General features: G+C 32.4%; 2 protein-coding genes across 8 annotated transcripts; both read left to right on the top strand.

Annotated features, from left to right (window-relative positions):
• The first annotated feature begins 5,497 nt into the window (after positions 1-5,497).
• On the top strand, positions 5,498-9,586 carry LOC123215481 (50S ribosomal protein L19-2, chloroplastic-like). 7 transcript variants are annotated; one of them, XM_044635599.1, is made up of 6 exons: positions 5,498-5,772; positions 6,114-6,183; positions 6,280-6,332; positions 6,421-6,507; positions 6,624-6,757; positions 7,703-7,979. In XM_044635599.1, the coding sequence occupies exons 1-6, from the start codon at positions 5,626-5,628 to the stop codon at positions 7,815-7,817; spliced, it is 606 nt and encodes a 201-aa protein (XP_044491534.1). In that variant the 5' UTR covers positions 5,498-5,625; the 3' UTR covers positions 7,818-7,979. The 7 variants fall into 7 exon arrangements, with proteins under 7 accessions (XP_044491534.1, XP_044491535.1, XP_044491532.1 ...); XM_044635600.1 differs by having other exon boundaries at positions 6,117-6,183; XM_044635597.1 differs by lacking the exon at positions 7,703-7,979 and adding an exon at positions 9,247-9,586 and having other exon boundaries at positions 6,114-6,332.
• A 6,558-nt stretch (positions 9,587-16,144) lies between these two features.
• Positions 16,145-20,408, top strand: LOC123215807 (uncharacterized protein At4g28440). Its single transcript, XM_044636052.1, has 3 exons — positions 16,145-16,296; positions 18,703-18,945; positions 19,799-20,408. Exons 2-3 carry the CDS (start codon positions 18,723-18,725, stop codon positions 19,987-19,989), a joined length of 414 nt encoding a protein of 137 aa, XP_044491987.1. The 5' UTR covers positions 16,145-16,296; positions 18,703-18,722; the 3' UTR covers positions 19,990-20,408.
• The last annotated feature ends 1,078 nt before the right edge of the window (positions 20,409-21,486 follow it).

Consider the following 21,486-nt stretch of genomic DNA (forward strand, 5'->3'; position numbering starts at 1 on the left):
GCAGAATTTACTCAAGTAATTCTACTTATAGCAGCTTCAAAATCCCTTAGCCAATATGTCTTAGCAACTTTCCAAAATAATCCTTCAACGTGTTTAGTTTTTTTGAACTGCGAACGCATGTTACCCTTTATACGGTAATTACAAAACCCATGACGGGGATAAGGCATTACATTCACGACTAATGTAATTATTGAATGATGGCAATAAAAAATAATGGCTAAATCCAGCAAATCACCAATGCACATGCGAAGGTATATCAAAATAGGCGTCTATGTATCTATTCCCTTCTTGTGCCCAATACCGAATGCGAGAAACTAAATTTGATTATTGTCATCTTTCGCAACAACAATGAAAAGAGACCCAAGATACTTTCCCTTTAAGTGTGAAGCATTAATGCATATCATTGGGAGACAAAATTGTTGAACCCCTCTTATTGAACAACCTATACACATGAAGAAAAATTTGAACCTATTTTTTGAGTCGATATCAATACGTGTCATAGTTTCTGGGTTTTTAATCTCTAAATTATGACAGTACTCACATAATAAACTGAAAGACTCTTTCGGTGATCCTCATAATGCATATATTTTGACACGTTGTGCTTGCATGTAGGATATGTCAATTTTGTACCTATCTGTTATGTCTGAAATAATTTCTTTCGGTCTATAAATGCGATCAACTACAAACATTGACTTAAGTATATTCCCCAACGATTCTGCACCAATTTGTCTATGGTGCAGTAATATTTGATCTCGCAGATAAGTGTGTGTCTCATCCATACGTCGTAAGACCCAATAGTCTTTATCTTGCTCTCTTGTTGCTCGTGCCAGCCATTTACATTGTGGGTGTATGCATATAAGCTCATACTGTGTATTATCAGAGTGACCAACCTTCCATTGAATTCCTGTCTCTATGACATATGTTTGAAATAATACTTTTAATTTTGCCTTCGAATTATAAAAACTCATCACTTGCAAATAGTTGGCCCTTTGTGTTACTCGATTACTAATATCTATATTTTCAACATCAACGGGAGGCTCAAGAACCCATTGAAATGGATTTGGATTATGGATGTGACTTAGATATGTTCCAATATTCATAAAGTTATGATGTCTCCTGCTACATTCAGCCGCCTTATTACAAGCATCACTGTGACTTCTGCTAATGTCTTGACTCGAAATACTATACATGTCCTCATCAAACCTTGAAAATTCATCATCATCCTCATTATCTTCTATTTCGTAATCTTCATTCATATTGTCGTCATTATCATCATCAACACCATAATTTCTACTAAACTCTTAGAAACTTTACAGATGTGCCCACTCATAAAGTTTCCCTTTCTTCCTCATGAATATATTCGGCTTGTTGATTGTCTCTTCCACCAATTGGACTCTCGGTAACGTAAAGTTTATGGTATCCTTGTAAACTTCTTACTACAACCATCAAAAACTCCACATTATCATCGTTTACGATCTCTATTGGACCAACATCACCTGGGGTAAATACGCGCATATTTGATTGACTTCGATTGAGTCTTAGACGATAGCTTATTCTCACAATGAATCCTTTAAAATCAACACTTGTGTCAATACACATCTCTCTCTTATTCCCACCAATATATCTTATCACATTGTCATCACCTTCAATCCACTAGCCTCCGTAGCGAATCCTAAATACAGTTTTTTCCATTTTGACTAGGAATAACCCTAAAAACATAAAAACATCAATGTCTAGGCAAAGTTTATATACTATGGACAGTAACCATCAATGAACAGTAACTTTTAAAAACGAACATTAACTTTCGAAAATTTTTTAGACTTAAATTTTTGTATTTTATAACCATCAATACATACAACATTAAATAATTAAAATAACATGAAATAACAACATTAAACAACATGAAATTGAGTGGAATGAAAGGAGAAAAAACAATGCAGTGGGTTGGCGATGCCAACCTATTTTGGAAATTTTTCAGAAATAAATTTTTATATTTTATAACCATCAGTACAATATTAAACATTATAACAACTTTAAACAATAAAAATTGCATGAATTAACAATATTAAACAACATGAAATTGAGTGGAATGGAAGAAAGTACAAAAATTATCAGTCCCAGTGTTGATGAAACCAAGCCCTAGGTTGGCGACGCCAATCCAGGTTGGTGTCGCCAATCCAGGTTGGTGTCGCCAACCCATTCTTCATCTGAAAATTTTTTAAACCATAATTTTTATATTTTTTTACCATCAATATAACATTAAACAACTTTAAACAATGAAAACAACATAAAATCACAACAAAATTAAATTTCACATGAAGTCATGAACATGAATCTACCATACATTATTTGATTTTTAATTATTCATAAAAAAAAAACACATAACATATGAGCTTGAATCAAGACTAACTTGAATGTGGATAATTTTATTGTGAAATCTTTACAACAAATGTTAATTCTCTAAATAAATCTACCAATTTTCATCTCTCCTCCCTTGTGTCCAATTTGAATCCTTTATAATAGTTTTCTTATGGGTTTTATTGTTCAATCACATGGGTTCTCTATTGAAGAAGTGTTTTTCCCATACTGCAGAGATTCTTTTCTCATTGGAAGACTGGAGAAAAAATTTTTATCTTTCTACATGTAGGAGTTATATCAACAGAGGTATTTTAAAAAAATGGAATACTGTTATAGTATTTTTGTTAGGCTTTAAGATGGGTATTATATATGTATACATGATTAAAAAAAAAAAGATAAAAATTTCAATTTCCCTAATTTTAATTCCATAGATGGAAAGAATACAGCTCCTCTTGTGCTTGGAGGAGCTAAGTAGCTGTCTTATACAAAAGGTAACAGGAAAATATTCACTATTGCCCACAGTAAAGACAGAAGAACAATAATGAGCCACATGTATCTCATGCATTGGTGTCCTCATTAATGGATACAGGCTTTACCCTTCCTTTCTCTAGATATGGATTTAAGTTTTTTCAGAACAGCTCCAGTGACCACAAATCTGAAACCAGGAGGCGTGATAGCACCACTTAGGGCCACACCCTTCTTTCACTACCTTTACTGCTTGATCACATTGCCATGTCATTTTTTTAAAATAGAAGGAACGTATTTAATCAACTGATTGCAACAAGGAAATCTTAAAAGGAAAGAAAAAACAGTAGGGACCGGAAGGAACACTCTAATTAGTTCAACCCTATTTACTTTAATTGATTTTCAAATATTTTAAATCTGGTATGAGACCAAAATTTTTCCTCTAAGAGTGAGTTATTACTTCTGCATGAATTTCCCTTTTTTTTCTTTTCTTTTCGTTCTTAGAGTACCTAAGCTTCCTTCTCATATTTGTTATCTTGTTTACAGTCTCATCACCAAACTAGCTAACAGAGAGCCAGTGGAAATTGGAGACAAACTCACAAACTGATCTAGTACTTTGTTGAGGATATCTTGCCAAAGGAAATAACGCTATGCCCACCAACAAAAGCAATTAGTGAAAAATCTTAACATAGCGTCATAGATCACCTCAAATTTTCTGGGTAAATCTTCAACATTTTCTCTAGTACCCGAACTCTTCAATGGCTTTGAGTTTCTGGTACCTGAAGTTGCTGCAACTTTTGAACACAGAATATATACTTTGAATACTGTATACAAAATATAGCATATATATTTCCATATTGCATTCAAAAGCTTTGATGACTAATAATGCTTCACCACTCATTCAAATTAAGCAACATCGATTTCATTTACATGTCCAGAGTCCTAAAGGTCTCATCACTATTTACACATACAATATGTCCATATATTTTTATTAAATATCATGGTACAGTTGGATGTGCAACATCACAGAGAGCTACAGCCATCTTGAAGGTTTACATGCAAGACTCGGGCATCACAATGGCTATGCCTTCAAACTCTAACTTCTTGTCTTTGGTTTTCAATAACAATTACCAGAAAAAGAATCTAAAATGAGTGAGGGAAGCCAGCAACAGGTAAAACTTGAAAAGAATCAAAACTTCTGGTAACGACCATTGATAGGGGAGGTTGATACATGAACTTAACAAAGTGAACCCAAACCTATATGAGAAATTACTATGTAGCAGCATAAACAACATTGAATTATTGATGAACTTATCCGTGAAAGAATAATATGGTGACACTATCACAGATAAAAATGAGAGAGACTGTACAATCCTGTATTTAGAGTACATGCAAATTGAAATAAGACCATCAGGGTATTGTAGTAACAGAAATGAAAAGGCATCTTTAACGTAATCTCTCATATTTATTAGATGCAAATGAGCTATTTGTCAGTTGATCAGGAATTTTTTTCTTGATTATTTCAACTACCTTCGCATAGCATAAGCCAATAAATATTCTTATGAACTAGTTTGCCTGAATCACCAAGCTTCTAACACCACCAGAGCCATTCAAAACAAGAATAGATTTACCAGCAGAGAACTCAGTTCTTTCTAGACCTCATAGGCTGTCTCAAAAGCAAGGGGAAGGAGAGCAGCCTGAACAAAATCCAAATTTTTTTGTTACAATTCCAGTAACTTTTTACAACTATGGTGTACTCGGCAAAGGAGCCAAACTTTTTAGGCCGTTCCAAAGCTGTCTCATTTATGGTGCCATATACCTCATCTCCCTCCTTAAATTCCTTCACTGGACTGCCAACCTTTACCACCACACCAGAAAGCTTGGAACAGTCAATGAACAAACCAAGTTAAAGAAGAACAGTTTAGTTTATAGCTAAACTATAAAATAAAAAACCGAATCAGATATCAAAATGCTGAAACATCTGTAATAATACAGTGTCTCACATTGTTCCTAAGTTAATACTTAACAATTCCAACAAATCCAGGAGATAACAATTAGTAATAATAATGATAACGAACAACAATCCACTCTCTATTCAATTACAACAAAATAAAAGAAAAAGACCGAAATCTCAAGCTCTATATATGCTATGCCTGCGGCTAATTACTTCAATAAAGCATACAGCAAAAGAAATATTAACATACCAGAAGACGAGAATCGGTAGTGTTGGATTTTCCCTGTCTTCGCTTAGCATCAATTGGATTAAAATAAGCGGCAAAAACCTTGATCAGCACCTGATATTCCTTCTCTTCAGGCACTGAAACTTTCTCATCAAATTCCAATACATCAAATCCTGCTTATTCTCCCTACACACAACTTTCACTTCTCTGCGTACACTACCCACCTTTGTGGCCACAGTGTATGCAGGAGCAGCTTGTGAATTTGCTTTAACTCTCAGAGGAAGGTAAGATAATGACGCCCCTTTGAGGTTGACAACGTTTTTCCTTCTTCCGTTTCAGGGAAAGCGAGGGAAAATCTCTGAGAAATTGAGTGGAAGCGGGATCGATTTGATAAATTGAAGATCGATGGCCCATGGGCCGGCCTGTAGTACGCAAAGCCCATGAAATCTCAACGTATGGTGGACTGTTTTTGTCCTCCAAAATTTAATCTTCAAGTTAAACCCCAATTTGGAGTCGAGGTCGAGGGTTTTGTAATTGTTTTACAGGGGAAAAGACCATCTTCACCCAGAGCAGAGCTATTATCACGATCAAATTAATCCTGTAGTTTCCTCAGCATCTCAAAATGCTGTCTTTTCGTGGAAGTATTCAGTTGGTTCAAAGGCATTACTGTACTGCGAACACTTCTTCACTTATAACAAGATTTCTTTCTTCGAAATCTACAGGTCATCTACTTGAGCGATTACCGCAAGGGCTCCCTTCTCCATCGCAGGTTACATTTCTGAGCTTTTTTTTTTTTTTTTTTGCTTTATTTTCATTTAATTGTAATGTTGGTTGAAAGAGAAATTTATATTTCTTTTCAGAATTAAGTGTCAGAAGAATAGCTTAGATTTGTAAAATAATCCACAAATGGTGTTTTCAAATGAGCCTTCTATAACAACCTAAGTGTGTATTGTTTGGGGAACTTTGTTTTGTTAAAGAATGTTTGTTGAGGATATGTACATTTCGTTGTGTTTTTGTGTATTTTGGAATGGAATTGGACCTTGTTGAATTAAGGTATATGTTAATTATGGATATAAAAGAGTCTGTATGATACTTGTTAACGTTCTTTAGCAGGTAAATTTTGGCTCTCAAACTGAGTCATCGACATCAGTCAACTATTATGGTAGAAGTACAAGTGCGGGTATGTTTCAACCTTTTGCTAGTAGGTGCATTTCGACGGTTGGAAATTCTGTTGCATCAGCTTCACAATATTCTTCTGCTGCTGTCCCTAATGTAGCTCCCCGCATTAAATTCAAGAGGCTTGATAAAACTGCTAGGCACATAATGCAGGCACATATCTTTTCACTGCAATGGCTGATCTATATAAGATTACATCTGTCTTTCTTTATTAACTATTGTTTGATGTTATACTTTGCAGATTCTAGATAAGGAAGCTGTGGAGGAAGTGAAGGGACAGAGAGAGATACCAGATATTAGGCCTGGTTACATTGTGCAACTTAAAGTGGTACCAATATTTCATTGCTGAAATGCATCTTATTGAATCTGAACAGTGAGAGGAGGTGGGAGTTTTATTTAAGGATTCATGTTAAATTGTTATGTTATGATTCTTCTTGTGAACAGGAAGTCCCTGAGAATAAAAGACGTGTTTCAATTGTGAAGGGTATTGTTATAGCCAGGCGTAATGCTGGTCTAAATACTACATTTAGATTAAGGAGGCTGGTAGCTGGGGTTGGAGTTGAAAATCTCTTCATGCTGTAAGTAAAATTGAATTTTCCTTGTCATAAAAAAATTGCTATCCCTTTGCCTTTGTATTGTCTTATCTTGGATTTTCTGCTCTGAACTGGAAGAGAAGTGTCTTCTCTCATTTGTGAATGGCTTGGAAACCATTTATAGTATAATCACATGAATGCCATGATTCTTTCTTAGTATGATTTTATATATTCCTAATTATTAAGTGTACATTTATTTGTCAAGAACTGATTATGAAATGGTTGTGTTTTTTTAATTTGTTTGGTCATGATAGATTTTAAGGAACAAGTTAGCATCTATGTTCCTGAAATGTAAGCATCTAAGCATAGGAATGTCTTTCACATTACTGACATTCTGTTGAAAATGTGTGCTGTAATTTTTTGGCAGACAAATTTTATGTGTTGTTCTGGTAATCAGTGATTCTGTAAGGGCATGTGATTAAAGTTGCACATGGGCTTGATTTAACTCACCTCTGAATAAACCAAGTTTTGAATATCTATGATGTCTAGATTTTTTTCTTTGTCGCAATTTCTATTTGAATGCCCATGGGCATGTATGGTATCATTTCACTTTATTGAAATTGTTGTCTCATACACTTTGATGGAACTCATATTCCACAAATTCATAACTTATGGGTTGGAATCACAGATCTTATAATATGTGAATATAACAAATACATGCTAACCCAAGTATGTCAGTACCACCAATTAATTAAGCAGTGGTACTACATATATACTATGCATATGAACTAGATGTAATAATTAATGCAAGATTCAAATTAAATACCAAGCTAATGATTATTATGAAAAATAATGTGATAGAAGTGTTTGTCAGATCTTCTAATATGTGAATATAACAATTACACAGGAAGAATGATATGATAGAAGTGTTTGTATTTGTATCATTGCTCTTAATTAAGATGCACTTAGACCCCTTGATTTAATCAACAGGAGAGAGTTAGCTTTGTATATTTACCAAATTGGAAATCAAACTCAATGCAAAAGAGATCAATGCTACTACAGCTTCCCAGGCTTTGAAAAAAGCTGTAAGAGTATATATTTGTAGTATTTACTAGAAAAGAAATTTTTTCTCCATTACTTGTCGCTGATGCCGAATTGTATGTGAGGCTAAAACTGATAGCAAAATGAGCCTCAAATTGGTATTTAACTTAAATGTAGCTACTGGTTAAGACACCAAAATAAATTGATAGCATTGAATTGTCCTTGATATTATATTGGAATAAATTTTTGTGCATCTGTGGAGTTGGGCTAGTTTTCAATGTAGGTTGTGTGGAGTTGTCCTTGATATTATATTGGAATAATGCCCTCAGACCAACTAAGTTGGTGTTGGATGACAGATACTCGCCCAACATAAAGGAGATAAAAGTGTTGGACAAGAAGAAAGTGAGGAGGGCCAAACTTTACTATCTCAGGGACCGGATGAATCCTCTCAAGAAGTAGTCGGAAGATTTACTGTTAGTTCCTTGGGAAAGATGTTGGGTCTGGATTACCTTTGTGACAGTGTCTTGAACTATTTTTGCGTCCAATTTACCCTATTTGGTGCTTTTGTTATTTTATGGAAATTAGTCTTATCTTGTAAGCTTCTCATTCATCTTTTAAGGGTTTTTTTGTTTGCGTGTAATTTGCAGCTCGGTGTGTTTTAACGTTATAGATTACAATGTAACAACCAAGCATGCCAATGTGTGTTTGTCAAACTCTGAACTGTGCTTGAGCATTGCAACTACAAATGACGCATTCTGGTTTATTTAGCAATCTTTTGTGATTTCGATGTTCTTTTTGTTGGAAAATTTTCATGTTATTAATCTTCATGTTCTCTATGAGCGGGATTTTCAAATGGTGTCCTGTCCTGAAATTGTACATTTCTAAAATGAATGACCTCAGGATGATAACATATTTAGTTTCATCATATTAACCAATCTACATACGTCATTTTAGATATGAAAAAAATGAATACCAAAGTGGGTATTAATGATAATGCATTAGATGTTATATTATCTTTAATTTAAAATCAATTAATTTAAAATTAATTAATCATACGGTGGTACATCATCATTCGAATTTGATAAATACCTAGGCAACTGTACTACTTCTCAATGTAACACAGATTCAGCTCTATAGAAACTGTTTTTATTGATTGAAACTTGACTAATACAACTCAATCTCAATTAAAATTATTTTAAAATAAATATCAAACATTGCACAATGAATTCTGGCACAATAATGACATTCCTGTCAACTTCTCCTTCTTATTTATTCTTATTTATAAAGTTAGCAGCCCCTTTAAATTGAGTTATCCTCATCCTTTTAGGTAGTCTTATTCAAATATTTTATATATTTTATTCAAATATCTTATCTACTTTATTATTCTGCCAATCTTCCAATTTGAATACATTATCTATTATGCTTATCTAGCCAATTCACCATGTCTGTTATGCTTATCCAACCGTTCTTTCTTTGATACACCTTGATAATAGGTGGCCTATTAATATTCCCTCCAGAAGATTCACCTTGTCCGAAAGGTGAAAGCGGGAAAATGGTTGTGAAGGTTTCCACGCACGTCCACCTTCAGTTCATCAATGTTGTCAAATTGATACATGGGTGGGGTAAGTGTGCTTAATTGAGAGTCTGGCGTGCATAGAAGGGGTATACGTAAGTGGGCTTAGACCTGAAGGTTGAGCTGAATTTTATTTAAATAAATTGGGTTGGATTTGTGTACTTGGGTCTGGGTATAAGACATTTGAGTTGATATGGACCAATTGGGTTTGGGTCGGGTCTTGATCTTGGGTTGTTGTTATACGGGGTTCGTTGGATTTGGATTGTTTAAAGGCCAAAGTATACTGATTTTCCATATTTCTCTCCGTTAACTTTAAAAATCATATTTACTTATCTATAAATAATTAAAATTAATTGAAATCGTTAGATATATAATTTTTTCCTCATAAACCCTAAAAACTAATATTTTTTTTTCAACCCAAAATTTCAAAAACTACATTTCTCTTTAAAGTTTTTAAATTTTTAGATATAATTTTTCTGATGATGAAGACAACGTCGTCGGCGATCTCCAGGCATGGTCTCATCCTCTCCAGCACACCCTCCTTCTAGTCGTTCTCCTTGATGTTGTCGTCGACGAAGACAACTCACCTGATGTTGACAAAGACTCTTCGACGAAGACAAACCATCTTCGTTTGTAACATAGACGAATCATTTTTGTCTAGAGACGAAGACTCGGCCTTCCTTAGTTTGGGTTCAATCTCTTGTTTGGGTTGTGTTTCATGAATACAGGCTTCCTTTTCTTCTACTTCTTCCTTGGTTTCATCCTTCTTCGACTCTTTCAACACAAAACTATGTCAGTAAAGTGATTGAACAAATTATGGTTAATTTTGATCACCTTCCTTTTCATAATTTCCTTTCATTCCTTCAGACATCCTTTCAAAGCCTTAATTCTATTAGACATATTATCCAAACAGGATTCCATGGCTTCCAACTTTTCCTTCACTACCTCGAAAATATTTTTCACATCAACTGCATTCTCCATCCTTTCTGTCCTTTACTAATTATTGTCCGGATCTCACTGTTCTGATACCAAATTTGATGGATACCTAAACAATGGTACTACTTCTCAATGTAACACAAATTTAACTCAATAGAAATTGCTTTAATTGATTGAAACTCAGCTAATACAACTCAAGCTCTACCAATTGTTCTAAAATAAATATCCAACATAACACATTGGATTCTGACACAATAATGCCAGTTTCCCCCTTAGGCGAAGCCCTCAAAAAGCCCCTTAATTCCTTGTATTTTTCCTTGATAATTACTGCCAACTTCTCCCTCTTATTTATAAGTCCAGTAGCCCCTTCAAATTGAGTTATCTTCCCTTTTTTAACTACAGCCGTATTCAAATATCTTATCTACTTTATTATCCTACCAATCTTCCAGTTTGAACACATTACCTGTTATGCTTATCCAGCCACTTCAACATATTTGTTATGTTCATCCAACCCTTCTTCCTTAGATACACATAGTTTAATTAAAAAGAAATTACTTTGGAAAGGATGAATGATCTTCCGAATCTCCATTTTTTTTTTTTTTTAAACTAAAGAGACTATGAAGTAAATTGTGAAGCCAACATAACTTATCAAACACACACAAATGCAATCGAACCAATGGCATGTTTGGGAATAGAAATAGTTAAATACACTACTATCAAAATTAGTTGGTTTTCGATGATAAGATCGAATGGTCTTGAGATAGTGACACTTTTATTGAAACTTTTTTTTTTAATAACTTGATCACTTAGGGCTCTTTTGATCTTTCATTCATAAGTCGATAAAAAAAGTGTCTTGCCTAAAGTTGGTGGAAAAAGGATGTTTTTTGTTTGAAAAAATGAGTTCTTTGGGGACCATCCCCAAATTGTTAATGCCAATAATTACACCAACAAAACAGACACTGAATCATGATGTACAATTCAGTACAAAAAATTATGAAAATGTGGCTTTTAAAGTGGTTCACTCTATAACTAAAAATTTACGTAAGTAGTATTATGTGTATTTATTTTTTATACACAATTTATATACATAGTGATATATCATCATTTAATTAAGTGATTTTAAAACATATGTCATCATATGATAAAGAAACATCTAATCACATAATAACATCTTATCTATGCACATAACTTATGTATCAAAAATGGGTATATATAATTTTATTGAATTTACGTTTATTGTAATGTTATTGGTATCTTTACGAGAATTTGGTAGGTTAACAGTACTGAATATGAAAATTGTCATTTTTAAGCCTTTTACAATCCCCCATTTATAAGAAAGGCAAAGGCATTATGATGTGATTATATAATTGGATGGAACATAACCTTATTACATTGATTCTAGACAACTGATTTACTTCTGTTAATGTGAAAGAGTATAATCATGTATTCTTGAAATAGTAATAAGTGATTGTCCTCTTATTATAACTAAAGATAAAGATGAAATATGATCCTATGATTATAAGACACAAATTTGACATGTTGAAAGGATTTGTGGGAATGGTTCAATTAGTCAAGTCCCACTCTTTTTGCTATCTATATTTCATATAATTCATTATATACTGAATAATCATCTCTTTAGTGTCATTTTTGTGAGTCTGGGACTTTCAAAAGTAGGAAAAATTCAAATGGGGGCTATGCTGATATGTAAATAATAAAAATTATTTTAATTAATTGAATTTAGCTATTTTTTTATTTTGAGGGGGTAAACAACATATTTTAAAACATAAGCCATAGAGTAATTGTCCCAAATATTAGGGTTGGCAACGGGGAGATATGGGAAGAGAATCTCAATCCCTATCACTGTAAATTATATTAATCCTCGTCCTCGATTCGTCTCCATTATGGGATGAAAATGATTCCTTATCCACTTCTTGCAAAAAAAAATTCCCTTCTTGCAAAAAAAAATCCCCTTCTCTCATCTTCTCCTCATCCCCACGAGAAAAAATCTCCTCTCTATACCCACAAGAAAAAATCTCCTCTTTATACCCTTAAACATAATATAAATATATTAAATAAAAAAAAGTAAAATTAAAACTAACTCATTATTTTAAATGTCACAAATATAACAAATTAATCATTTTAATATACACAACAAAACCTAAATAGATTTAGGTAACATAAATAATCTAAAACTGTAAATATATATTAGTATTTTAGGTAAATTTATTAATACAAAGAGATGGAGACCAGGGTGGTGCAGGGAAGAGGTGGGGCAAAAAGCGGAGATATGTATCTCTATCCTCGATTGTGAAGTTTTTTTCATCTACATCCATATCCCCATTCTCTTCCTCATTTCTATTGAGAAATCCCCTCTTTAATAGAGTCGAAGAGGGTTAGAGCCCCCAAAAGTCAAACTGAAATTGTCATCTCTACCAAATATGGGTGCATAGCATGTTTGTCTAATTCCAAAATGCAATCTCCATCTTTTCCATATATCAATGTTCTAAATTTTAGATTGGGCATTGATTTGGTGAAAATAATTGGTTTGAGTTTTTATGATATCGTGGTTGCATCATGAACTATTTAAATAATATTCAAAATATTATCCATTTAATTATTCATCATAAATTTTAAAATACATTTAATTAAAATTGAATTTAATTTTATGGACATAATATCTATATTCATTTGTACAATGTTGGTTTGAGTCTATGTTCATTTGCATGGTATTGGATTCCAATTCCAACAATTATAAAATTATAACATTTTAATTATACATCACTGCAATGTTTTAACTATTATGACCTAATGGTTTGGTTTGACCACAAGTCAATGTGATCATACAATGATAGTCTAATTCAACCTAATTTACAAGTGTGTATAATTCACTTTTATGTGATTTAAGAATTTTTTAAAATTAAACTAAAAAAAATATAGTTTAGAAGAATTTCAAATTAAACTAAATCAAATTAAAAAATTACGATTTTAATACGGTTTAAAATATACATAATGTGCAATACATTATATGATTTTCATAACTTTTATTTCAAATAATCTCTTACATAATATAGCAATTATATCAATTTATGGGTGTTATGTTTAGTTTTTTGGGGTATAAATATCATTTTGTTGAAACTATCAAGGACAAATTGAAATTTTAAAAATTCAAACTTTTTTCAACTTTCCAAAATTCCTCCTAAAATACATTAACCCTATAATTTTTAAACATTAAATTTCACCCCTTAAATATATGATTATATGTCATTATCCATACTTGTATTAGTAAAAGATTTTATAATTTTAATTGAAAATAATATAAATAAGGGGATATTAACTAAAATAGGAAAAAAAAATTGCACCTAAATCTTTTTTAGATGAACTTTTAATTAATTTATTTTGTAAACAAACTTAATATTTATTCTAATAATACTCTTACTCTTTAGTAATTATCTTTTTTCAGTAGTGTTTTTTTTCAATAGCGTTTTCTTCGATAGTATACACTAGTATCATTATATTTATTCTAAGTTTGGTAATTTATGAATAAATTTATTCTCAAATAGGTTAATTTTTAATTTGATTGTTAATATGTTCAGATCAGAATAAAAAAATAAAAATAGATACGAATGTCAGTACGAGTGCGAGTGACTAGTAAATATTATTTTAATTACATAATTGACCTGTGAATGTCAATTCAATTAAATTCTTAATAGCTGTATTTGCTAGTTACAAGAACTTTTAAGCATTATATGAAACAGTCTTCTAATCCATAACTGCAGCTTTAGTGACACTTGATTAGTAGAAACTTAAAATTTTCATTTCCCTCTCTTTCCTTCAATACAAATAATTAATTACCATGTTTGTATGATTAAGGACTAAATTAAAACTCTGTGTTTCATTGAAGAATCTGAAAATAACAATGGAGACATCATCAACCTATGTGCAAGTGAGTGCACTCACTGACATTGGCACTCACACTAACACTCATTCATATTCACACTTGCATTTGTACTTTATTAGAATATGTTTCTATTTTTCATTTAAATTTAGATATATCAATAATTAAATAAAAATCCACTTATTTTAAAATAAATTTATGAATATTTTAATTCATAAATTATCGAACTTACAAAATATATGATGATACTAAAATATGCTGTGAAAAAAAAAAACAAAAAAAAACATTATCAAAGTAAAAACACAATTAAAGAATGGTAATTAAAGATATTATTAGTATAAATATTAAGTTTGTTTAAAAAAGTAAATTCAATAAAAGTTTATCCAAAAAGATTTACGTATAATTTTTTTTTGCATATTTTAATTAATATCTCTATGATTTAGTAGTACAAAAAATTATTTAAAAAAATTTGGGGATGAAGCATTATTTATAGCTCGAGGGTTTTTTTTTGGTTCTTTCAACAATTTTATACAATTTTTTTTAATAAGAAATCTCATTCAAATCGGATCATCTCATCAAAGCTAAATCAATCACATTAAATAAGTTAAATTCTAAGTCCAATGATCTAAATGAGACAATACCCTATATATATTTTAAAAAAATACAGTTCGCAATTTAATATAAAAACCACTTTAAGGGAAATTAATTAAAATAAATATGAAAATTTCCACCTAAATTTTTTTTGACAGACTTTGAGTGATTTTACTTTTTTAAGTAAATTTAAGTTTTGTTTTAATAATACCTTTTATCTTATTACTTCATATTTAGAATAGTTTTTATTGGACAATATTCGTTTTCTCTTGTATCATCATATTGAGTATACAAATTAATTTTAAATTAATTTTTGTGTGATTGTTGATATTTATAAATCAAAATATTTACAAATCATAACAAAATGATAAATATAACTACACAAAGTGTATATCAATTTGAAAGGGTGTGTATGCGTGCGGGTGCGAGCGAATGTAAAAAGGTGCGCATGGGTGTGAGAGGTTGTGAAAGAATGCACACGGATGTGAAAGGGTGCGAACAGATATGTGCGAATACGAGTATATATGAAAAGGATGCGAAGAATATAAATATATATATATATATATTTGCATCATATCCTTTCGCATCTGTGTGCACCTTTTTACATCTCTCTTTCACACTCATGGGTACCTTTTCACACATGCTAACACTCTTTCACACTCGTGTGCACCCTTTAACACTCACACACACCTTTTCGCATTCAGACGTATTCTATGTAATTATGTTCATCATTTCATTACGATTTATAAATATCAACTTTTATATTAAAAATTAATCTATTTTCGATCCGTAAATATCAATAATTATGTAAAAATTAATATAAAATTAATCTATATACTTAATATAATAATACAAGAGAAAAACAAGATTGTCCAGTAAACTATTCCGAATATGAAGTAATAAGATAAAATATATTATTGAAAGAAAAATTAAATTTGTTTAAAAAAAAATTCACTCAAAATTTAGCAAAAAAGGTTTAAATAGAAAATTTTGTGCCTATTTTGATTAATTTCCCCTAAACTCTAGACAGCTTTTCAAAATTTATTAATCGAAATTAAATCAATTTATATATCAAACTAAATAAAATCATAATTTTAAAATAATTTTATTTTAGGTAATAATGACAACGCTAGCGGTGTCCAAACTGGGTTGGCCAATGAATCAACTGGTTCAGATAGAACTGATCCAACGGCCCGTCCGGCTTTAAAAAACACATTAAGTCTCAACTACTGGGACTGGCACAGTAAACGCCACCGTTTAATCACTTCAATTCAAGTGGCTTTCTAAGAAGAAGCGCGCGTGTTCGACTACAATGCAAACTTATCTAGTCCTGAAGTAATTTTCAGGCAATACCCACGTGTACAGTGAAGATTAATTTAACAAATTCAAAATCGACGGTGTTTGTTTGATACAAACTCTTTCCACCTACAGCCTACCCTGACGCGTGATGGCTAGGTTTCTCATTCGATCAGATCTCACTCACTCACTCTCTAAAGATTCAACATTCAATTTCCAGACTTTCTCAGTTTCTCTTCTCTGCAAAGAAAGGTATTTTCAAACCTTAATTTTTCCATCTCGTTCTTAGACCTTTTATTTTATTATTGTTTTGTGCTATTTGTTTATTATTTTTGTTAAAAGTTTTTATATTTGATCTGTGATAGTGTTTTTGTATAATTTCTTTTTCTGATCTGTTAATTTGGTGGTTATAATACAACATATATGAGAGACATTTAGAGATTTTTTAATCTATTTTGAAAGTAATAGATGGTGATCGACAATGTATGAGTTGACTTAAAATAATAACGAGATTTACACGGTCCTTTTGTTCGATCCATGAATATATGTTTTTATCCATGGTTTCTTTGATAAAATTACTTTAAGATGACCCTCGTCCTCATGGAATTTCTGCTGTTGAAAAGAGATTGTAAATTTATGAAAATAAAGAAATTGAAAAAGGCTGCAAAGTCATATAGGATTTTGGTTTCCACAAGAACCAAGCCCCCAAAGAAAGAGTTTATTTATTATTTTAGAGGAAATTTTGACATATTTATTGAAAGGATTTTGGGTTTACACTTTCCCTATTTTCTGAAATTTTCCAAATTTTCTTAAGTTCTGCGCCTGTTGAGTGAATGGGAGAAAGTGTATTGAAACACTGTAATGGCTTTTAAATAATCCTACAGGGGTGAATAGGATTTATAAAAAATTAAAGCACAAATTATAAATGCAAATAACAATGACTATAAGCACAAATATAAGAGCAAATAGGAAAATAAAATTCTTAAGACTTGTAGTGGTTTGGATCTTTTTGACTCAAGCCTTATACGACTACTTTTTCAAGCAACCAATTTTGAAGTTTTACTATAAATGAAAACTCTTTACACTAGTTGATTTGGATGCGCAAAAAAACAATAGTTAATTTTAGATTTCGCACACAAATGATTGAATACAAGAGAATGTGTTTTTAATGCCTCTACAAGATGATTACAATATTTTTTAAATCAATAAACCTCTCAAGAATATGAATTAAGTGCCTGGAGAGATTATGAAGAAGACTTTTTATGAGAGCAAAGAATATAACGTGATTATTTTTTCTAACATTTTCCTGCTCAAATTGACTTCTTTATATAGGTTTTAGGGGTTGGAAAAGCTAAAATAGCCGTTCGATAAATTGAAGTATTCTTTAACATATGAATTTTTTCTCTTAAAATAGCTAGATGCACGAGTGCTTAAATTGGGTGCATAGTGGTCCATGATCATAAAATCCACTTTTTAAACGAAGTTAATCTCATTCAACACCCCCAACGATCGACATTTCATCTGTGCCATTTTGATGCACATTTGTGCATATGTCATGCACAATCATTCATTCTATTATATGAATAATATGTGAAAATTTCAGAACATTTGGTGTCTTGCATGCATGAAGGAAAATTTCTCCCATGCTCCCATGCATACAAAGTGTGACATGTTCTGGAATTTTCACATATTCTTCATATAGCAGAATGAACAATCGTGCATGCAAATGGTGCAAATGATAGTCGATCGGAAAGGACGCTGATCAAGGTTGACTTTGTCTGGAAAGTGGATTTTATAGTCAGAAACGATTGTGCACCTAATTTGAATGCCTGTGCATCTGACTATTTAAAAAAAAGTCGTCATTTTCAGATGTCATTGAGTATTTATGCATTTTCAACCCCTGAAGCCTATATAAATAAGTCAATTTAAGGTGGAAAATGTTAGCGAAGATATTGAATCAAGCTATACTCTTTGCTTTCACAAAACAACCTTCTTTGTACTCCTCTAAGCACTTAATTCATATTTTTGAGAGCTTCATTATTCTAAAATTTGTTGTAATCAGCCTTGTCGAGAGAAGTAAACACATATTCTCTAGTATTCAATCAATTGTAGGCGAAATCCCGATTCAACTGTTGATTTTGAGTATAATCTTGGTCAACTAGTGTAAAGAGTTTTTACGTCTAGTGGTACTTCAAGTTGATCGCTTGAAAAAGTAGACATAGGAGGTTTGGGTTAAAAAACTCCAAACCACTATAAATTTTAAGCATTCTCTTTCCCTGTCTCTCTTATTTTGTGCTTATAATTATTGTTATTTGTGTTTTAAATTTTTATGAATCCTATCTACCCCCCTCTAGGATTATTTTAAGCTAGGGTGTTTCATGTATCCGTTTAGGTCCCTTTGAGGTGTATTATTTGCTTTTCAGGACTTGGAATTATAATTTGATGTTACATTTGAGACCTAGTTCCTCAAAGGGAACAAGGGGAGAACTTTCTCATGGGTATGGGTTTAAATTAACCTAGAGTTGAAGCTTTTCAGATAATCCTTTGAGCAAAAGCTTATTTTCTGGAAAATTCGATTTAGACAATACTCTATCTACTTTTGTTGGTTCATCTTATTGAGTTTGTTTTTAAGTTACAGAATATTTTTTTATGTCACAGGCTTCATAACTTCATTAAAAATGGCGGAATCAAAATCAGGATTGAGGAAACCAGTTTTCACCAAGGTTGAGCAGCTTCGCCCAGGCACTAGTGGGCACACTCTCACCGTCAAGGTTGTGAGTACCAAGATGGTATTGCAGAAGGGTCGTGCCAATGGTCCTCAAGTACGTCAGATGAGAATTGCTGAATGCTTGGTTGGAGATGAGACTGGAATGATTATCTTTACTGCTAGAAATGATCAAGGTATGTATCTCATATTCTTGTGTGTGTGTTTATAGATCAGTGGAATAATTCTAGTTCAGTTCTTATTTTGAGGCTTTTAGACTAGCTGAACTTCAGCATTTGAGATCACATTTGATATGCAAACTCATGCTATGTGAATAGGTCATGTCACATCTAATTTCATCCATTTGACTAGTATTGATATGATGGCGGACAAGTTTTCTGCGTTACAATCAATTGTTGCTATATTTGTTTTAGTAAGTAGTTCTGTGTATTATTTTGTAATTGCTATTTATGTTGTTTCATCAATTGTTTATGCATTGATAATAAGATTCCCCTGGAACTTTGAAATTGATTAGCTACTTATTAGTGCAAATAGGATATTATGTAATGACAAAAATCAACTTTAGTCATATCCATTGGTTATGTGAGAACTTTATAATCTTCTTGAAAGTGCACCCAGTTACTAAAATTAGGAATGGGAGAAGGAATAATGATATGCTAGTACAGCCGTGGAAAAGGATGATTACATAATCTAATAGTTGTACGAGGTTGGTGAATTTAATGTGGTGTTATAAGAATTGTTAATATGAACAATAGAGTTAATGACTTGTGTTTTGAACTTTCCTTGAGTCATACCATGCTTTTTGTCTAACAGTGATTGAAAGCTAAATGCATTTTGGACCATGCAAATGGTTGAAACATCTGAAGTTGTCTGGTTTCTATTGATGATTTGCAAACTTGATACTAGATGCAGTTAATATTTTATGCATCTTTCTTTCATTGTGTTGTTAAAGTTGGTGTCAAACTTATGGTATTTGTTGCAGATTCCTTAATTTCTGTTGAATCTTATTATGTTGGTCATTGCATGTAGTGGACCTGATGACTGAGGGTAGTACCGTTGTTCTGCGCAATGCAAAAATTGACATGTTTAAAGGGTCGATGAGGCTTGCTGTGGACAAGTGGGGTCGGGTTGAAGTTACTGAACCTGCAAGTTTCACAGTGAAGGAAGATAACAACCTCTCACTGATTGAATATGAACTTGTGAATGTTGTAGAAGAGTGACTTTCTGGACAGTGTTCACATACTGCCTTGTGACCAAAGAATAAATAACACTGGCTTATCATAGTACTGTTTTCTATGGGGCATCTCTTGTCCAGAATGCTTTACTTTAGGAAGAAGAAATCTGGAAGCTAGTAGTACCCAAATTGCTTTCTATCTTTGCAGCAGATCCAGTGGAACCTTTTGGTTGGATCTTGAGACAGGTGGTGATGGCTGTAAGTAAATATAAAATCAGCTGTCTTTTGGAACTGGCTTAGTTTTGTTTACAGCCTATTTATTTATGGAAGTTAGACTCAGTTTCGCATTACATCATGCTTGAAAAGATTTTATGCCATGATATGTAAGTTTTTATACTTTGTATAACTAAATTGTGGTCTGGACATGATCAGTTATCTATTTTTATGGGTCTACTTATCTCTCCATTACTATTTTGCTTAGAGGACGGGAATTTGATGATCAGGTGAAATGGAATCCAACTGATTGTCTTATAACAATCTAGGGAGAATCATCTTATATTTCCAATTGCTTTGGATGTATTAAACATCTGTTTTTGCAAATGTTGTAGAGGTTGTATATCATGGCTAATTCATCCATTTTCATGTACCTGGAATAAGCACCTTTTTTGCCCTAGCTCTGCTGAGAGTTTGTGTTGCGGATGAGATGGTCAACTTGTGGAGGTATTCATGGCCGAAGATGAAATGATAATTTTTCATTTTTTAAACATTATTTTTTCAAATCAGTTATAAAATTTACATCAATCCCTGAAGTGTGATTTTTTCTCTCTCTGTGGCCACTGTTGGGACGTTAGAATTTTTAATGTCGAAGGCTTTTGGGGGGGGCTGGATTCGAACCGAGCTGAGCTCGGCTCGAGTTTGGCTCATTTATGGTTCGATTCGGCTCATTTTTCATATCAAAACGATATCGTTTTGTATATATATATAGATTAAAACGATGTCGTTTTGTATAAAAAATTTTAAAAAAAATTTACTGAACCAATCCGAGTCGGTTTGAGTCCAGCCCTATTTGGGATTGTCTTGGTAAATGTGTTAGACGATAGGTTCAGATACACCAGCCTTGAAACTGATTTTGGAACTAAGCCCGGGAAGTTGACATGGAAAGTGAGCTGTCTATTATACCAATCCAAGGAGAGAATATATTATTAGAGACATCAAGAAAAGTTGAACCTTTTTAAGTCGCCTGTTTTGGAGTTGTTTGACATGGAGAGTGTCACAAGCATCGCTTGATTTGCAGAGAGTTAAATAAGCAACACCAGCAGCAGTTCCACCAGTACAAATTAATCCATTCCTAGAAGAGGGGCAACCATTAAAGTCGATGGACTCGACATGACCAGTGGGGTCATTAATGATTCCATTCTTGAATTCAAGCAATGCCAAAATGTCTTGTGAAGGAAGCTGACTCGTGGCGTGGAGGAAAAGCTAGGATAAAACTAAAAGCCTAAATGACTTCATATTCACCTAGTCCAAAGAGACAGAAGAGTAT

The sequence above is a fragment of the Mangifera indica genome, chromosome 5 (genome assembly GCF_011075055.1).
Source record: "Mangifera indica cultivar Alphonso chromosome 5, CATAS_Mindica_2.1, whole genome shotgun sequence".
Classification (NCBI taxonomy): Eukaryota; Viridiplantae; Streptophyta; class Magnoliopsida; order Sapindales; family Anacardiaceae; genus Mangifera; species Mangifera indica.

Coding starts and splice junctions, on each gene's coding strand:
- LOC123215481 (XM_044635594.1), top strand. CDS start 5,626: ATGCTGTCTTTTCGTGGAAGTATTCAGTTGGTTCAAAGGCATTACTGT. Junction 6,508..6,623: donor ACATTGTGCAACTTAAAGTG/GTACCAATATTT, acceptor TCTTGTGAACAG/GAAGTCCCTGAGAATAAAAG. Junction 6,758..7,702: donor GTTGAAAATCTCTTCATGCT/GTAAGTAAAATT, acceptor TTTAATCAACAG/GAGAGAGTTAGCTTTGTATA.
- LOC123215807 (XM_044636052.1), top strand. CDS start 18,723: ATGGCGGAATCAAAATCAGGATTGAGGAAACCAGTTTTCACCAAGGTT. Junction 18,946..19,798: donor TACTGCTAGAAATGATCAAG/GTATGTATCTCA, acceptor CATTGCATGTAG/TGGACCTGATGACTGAGGGT.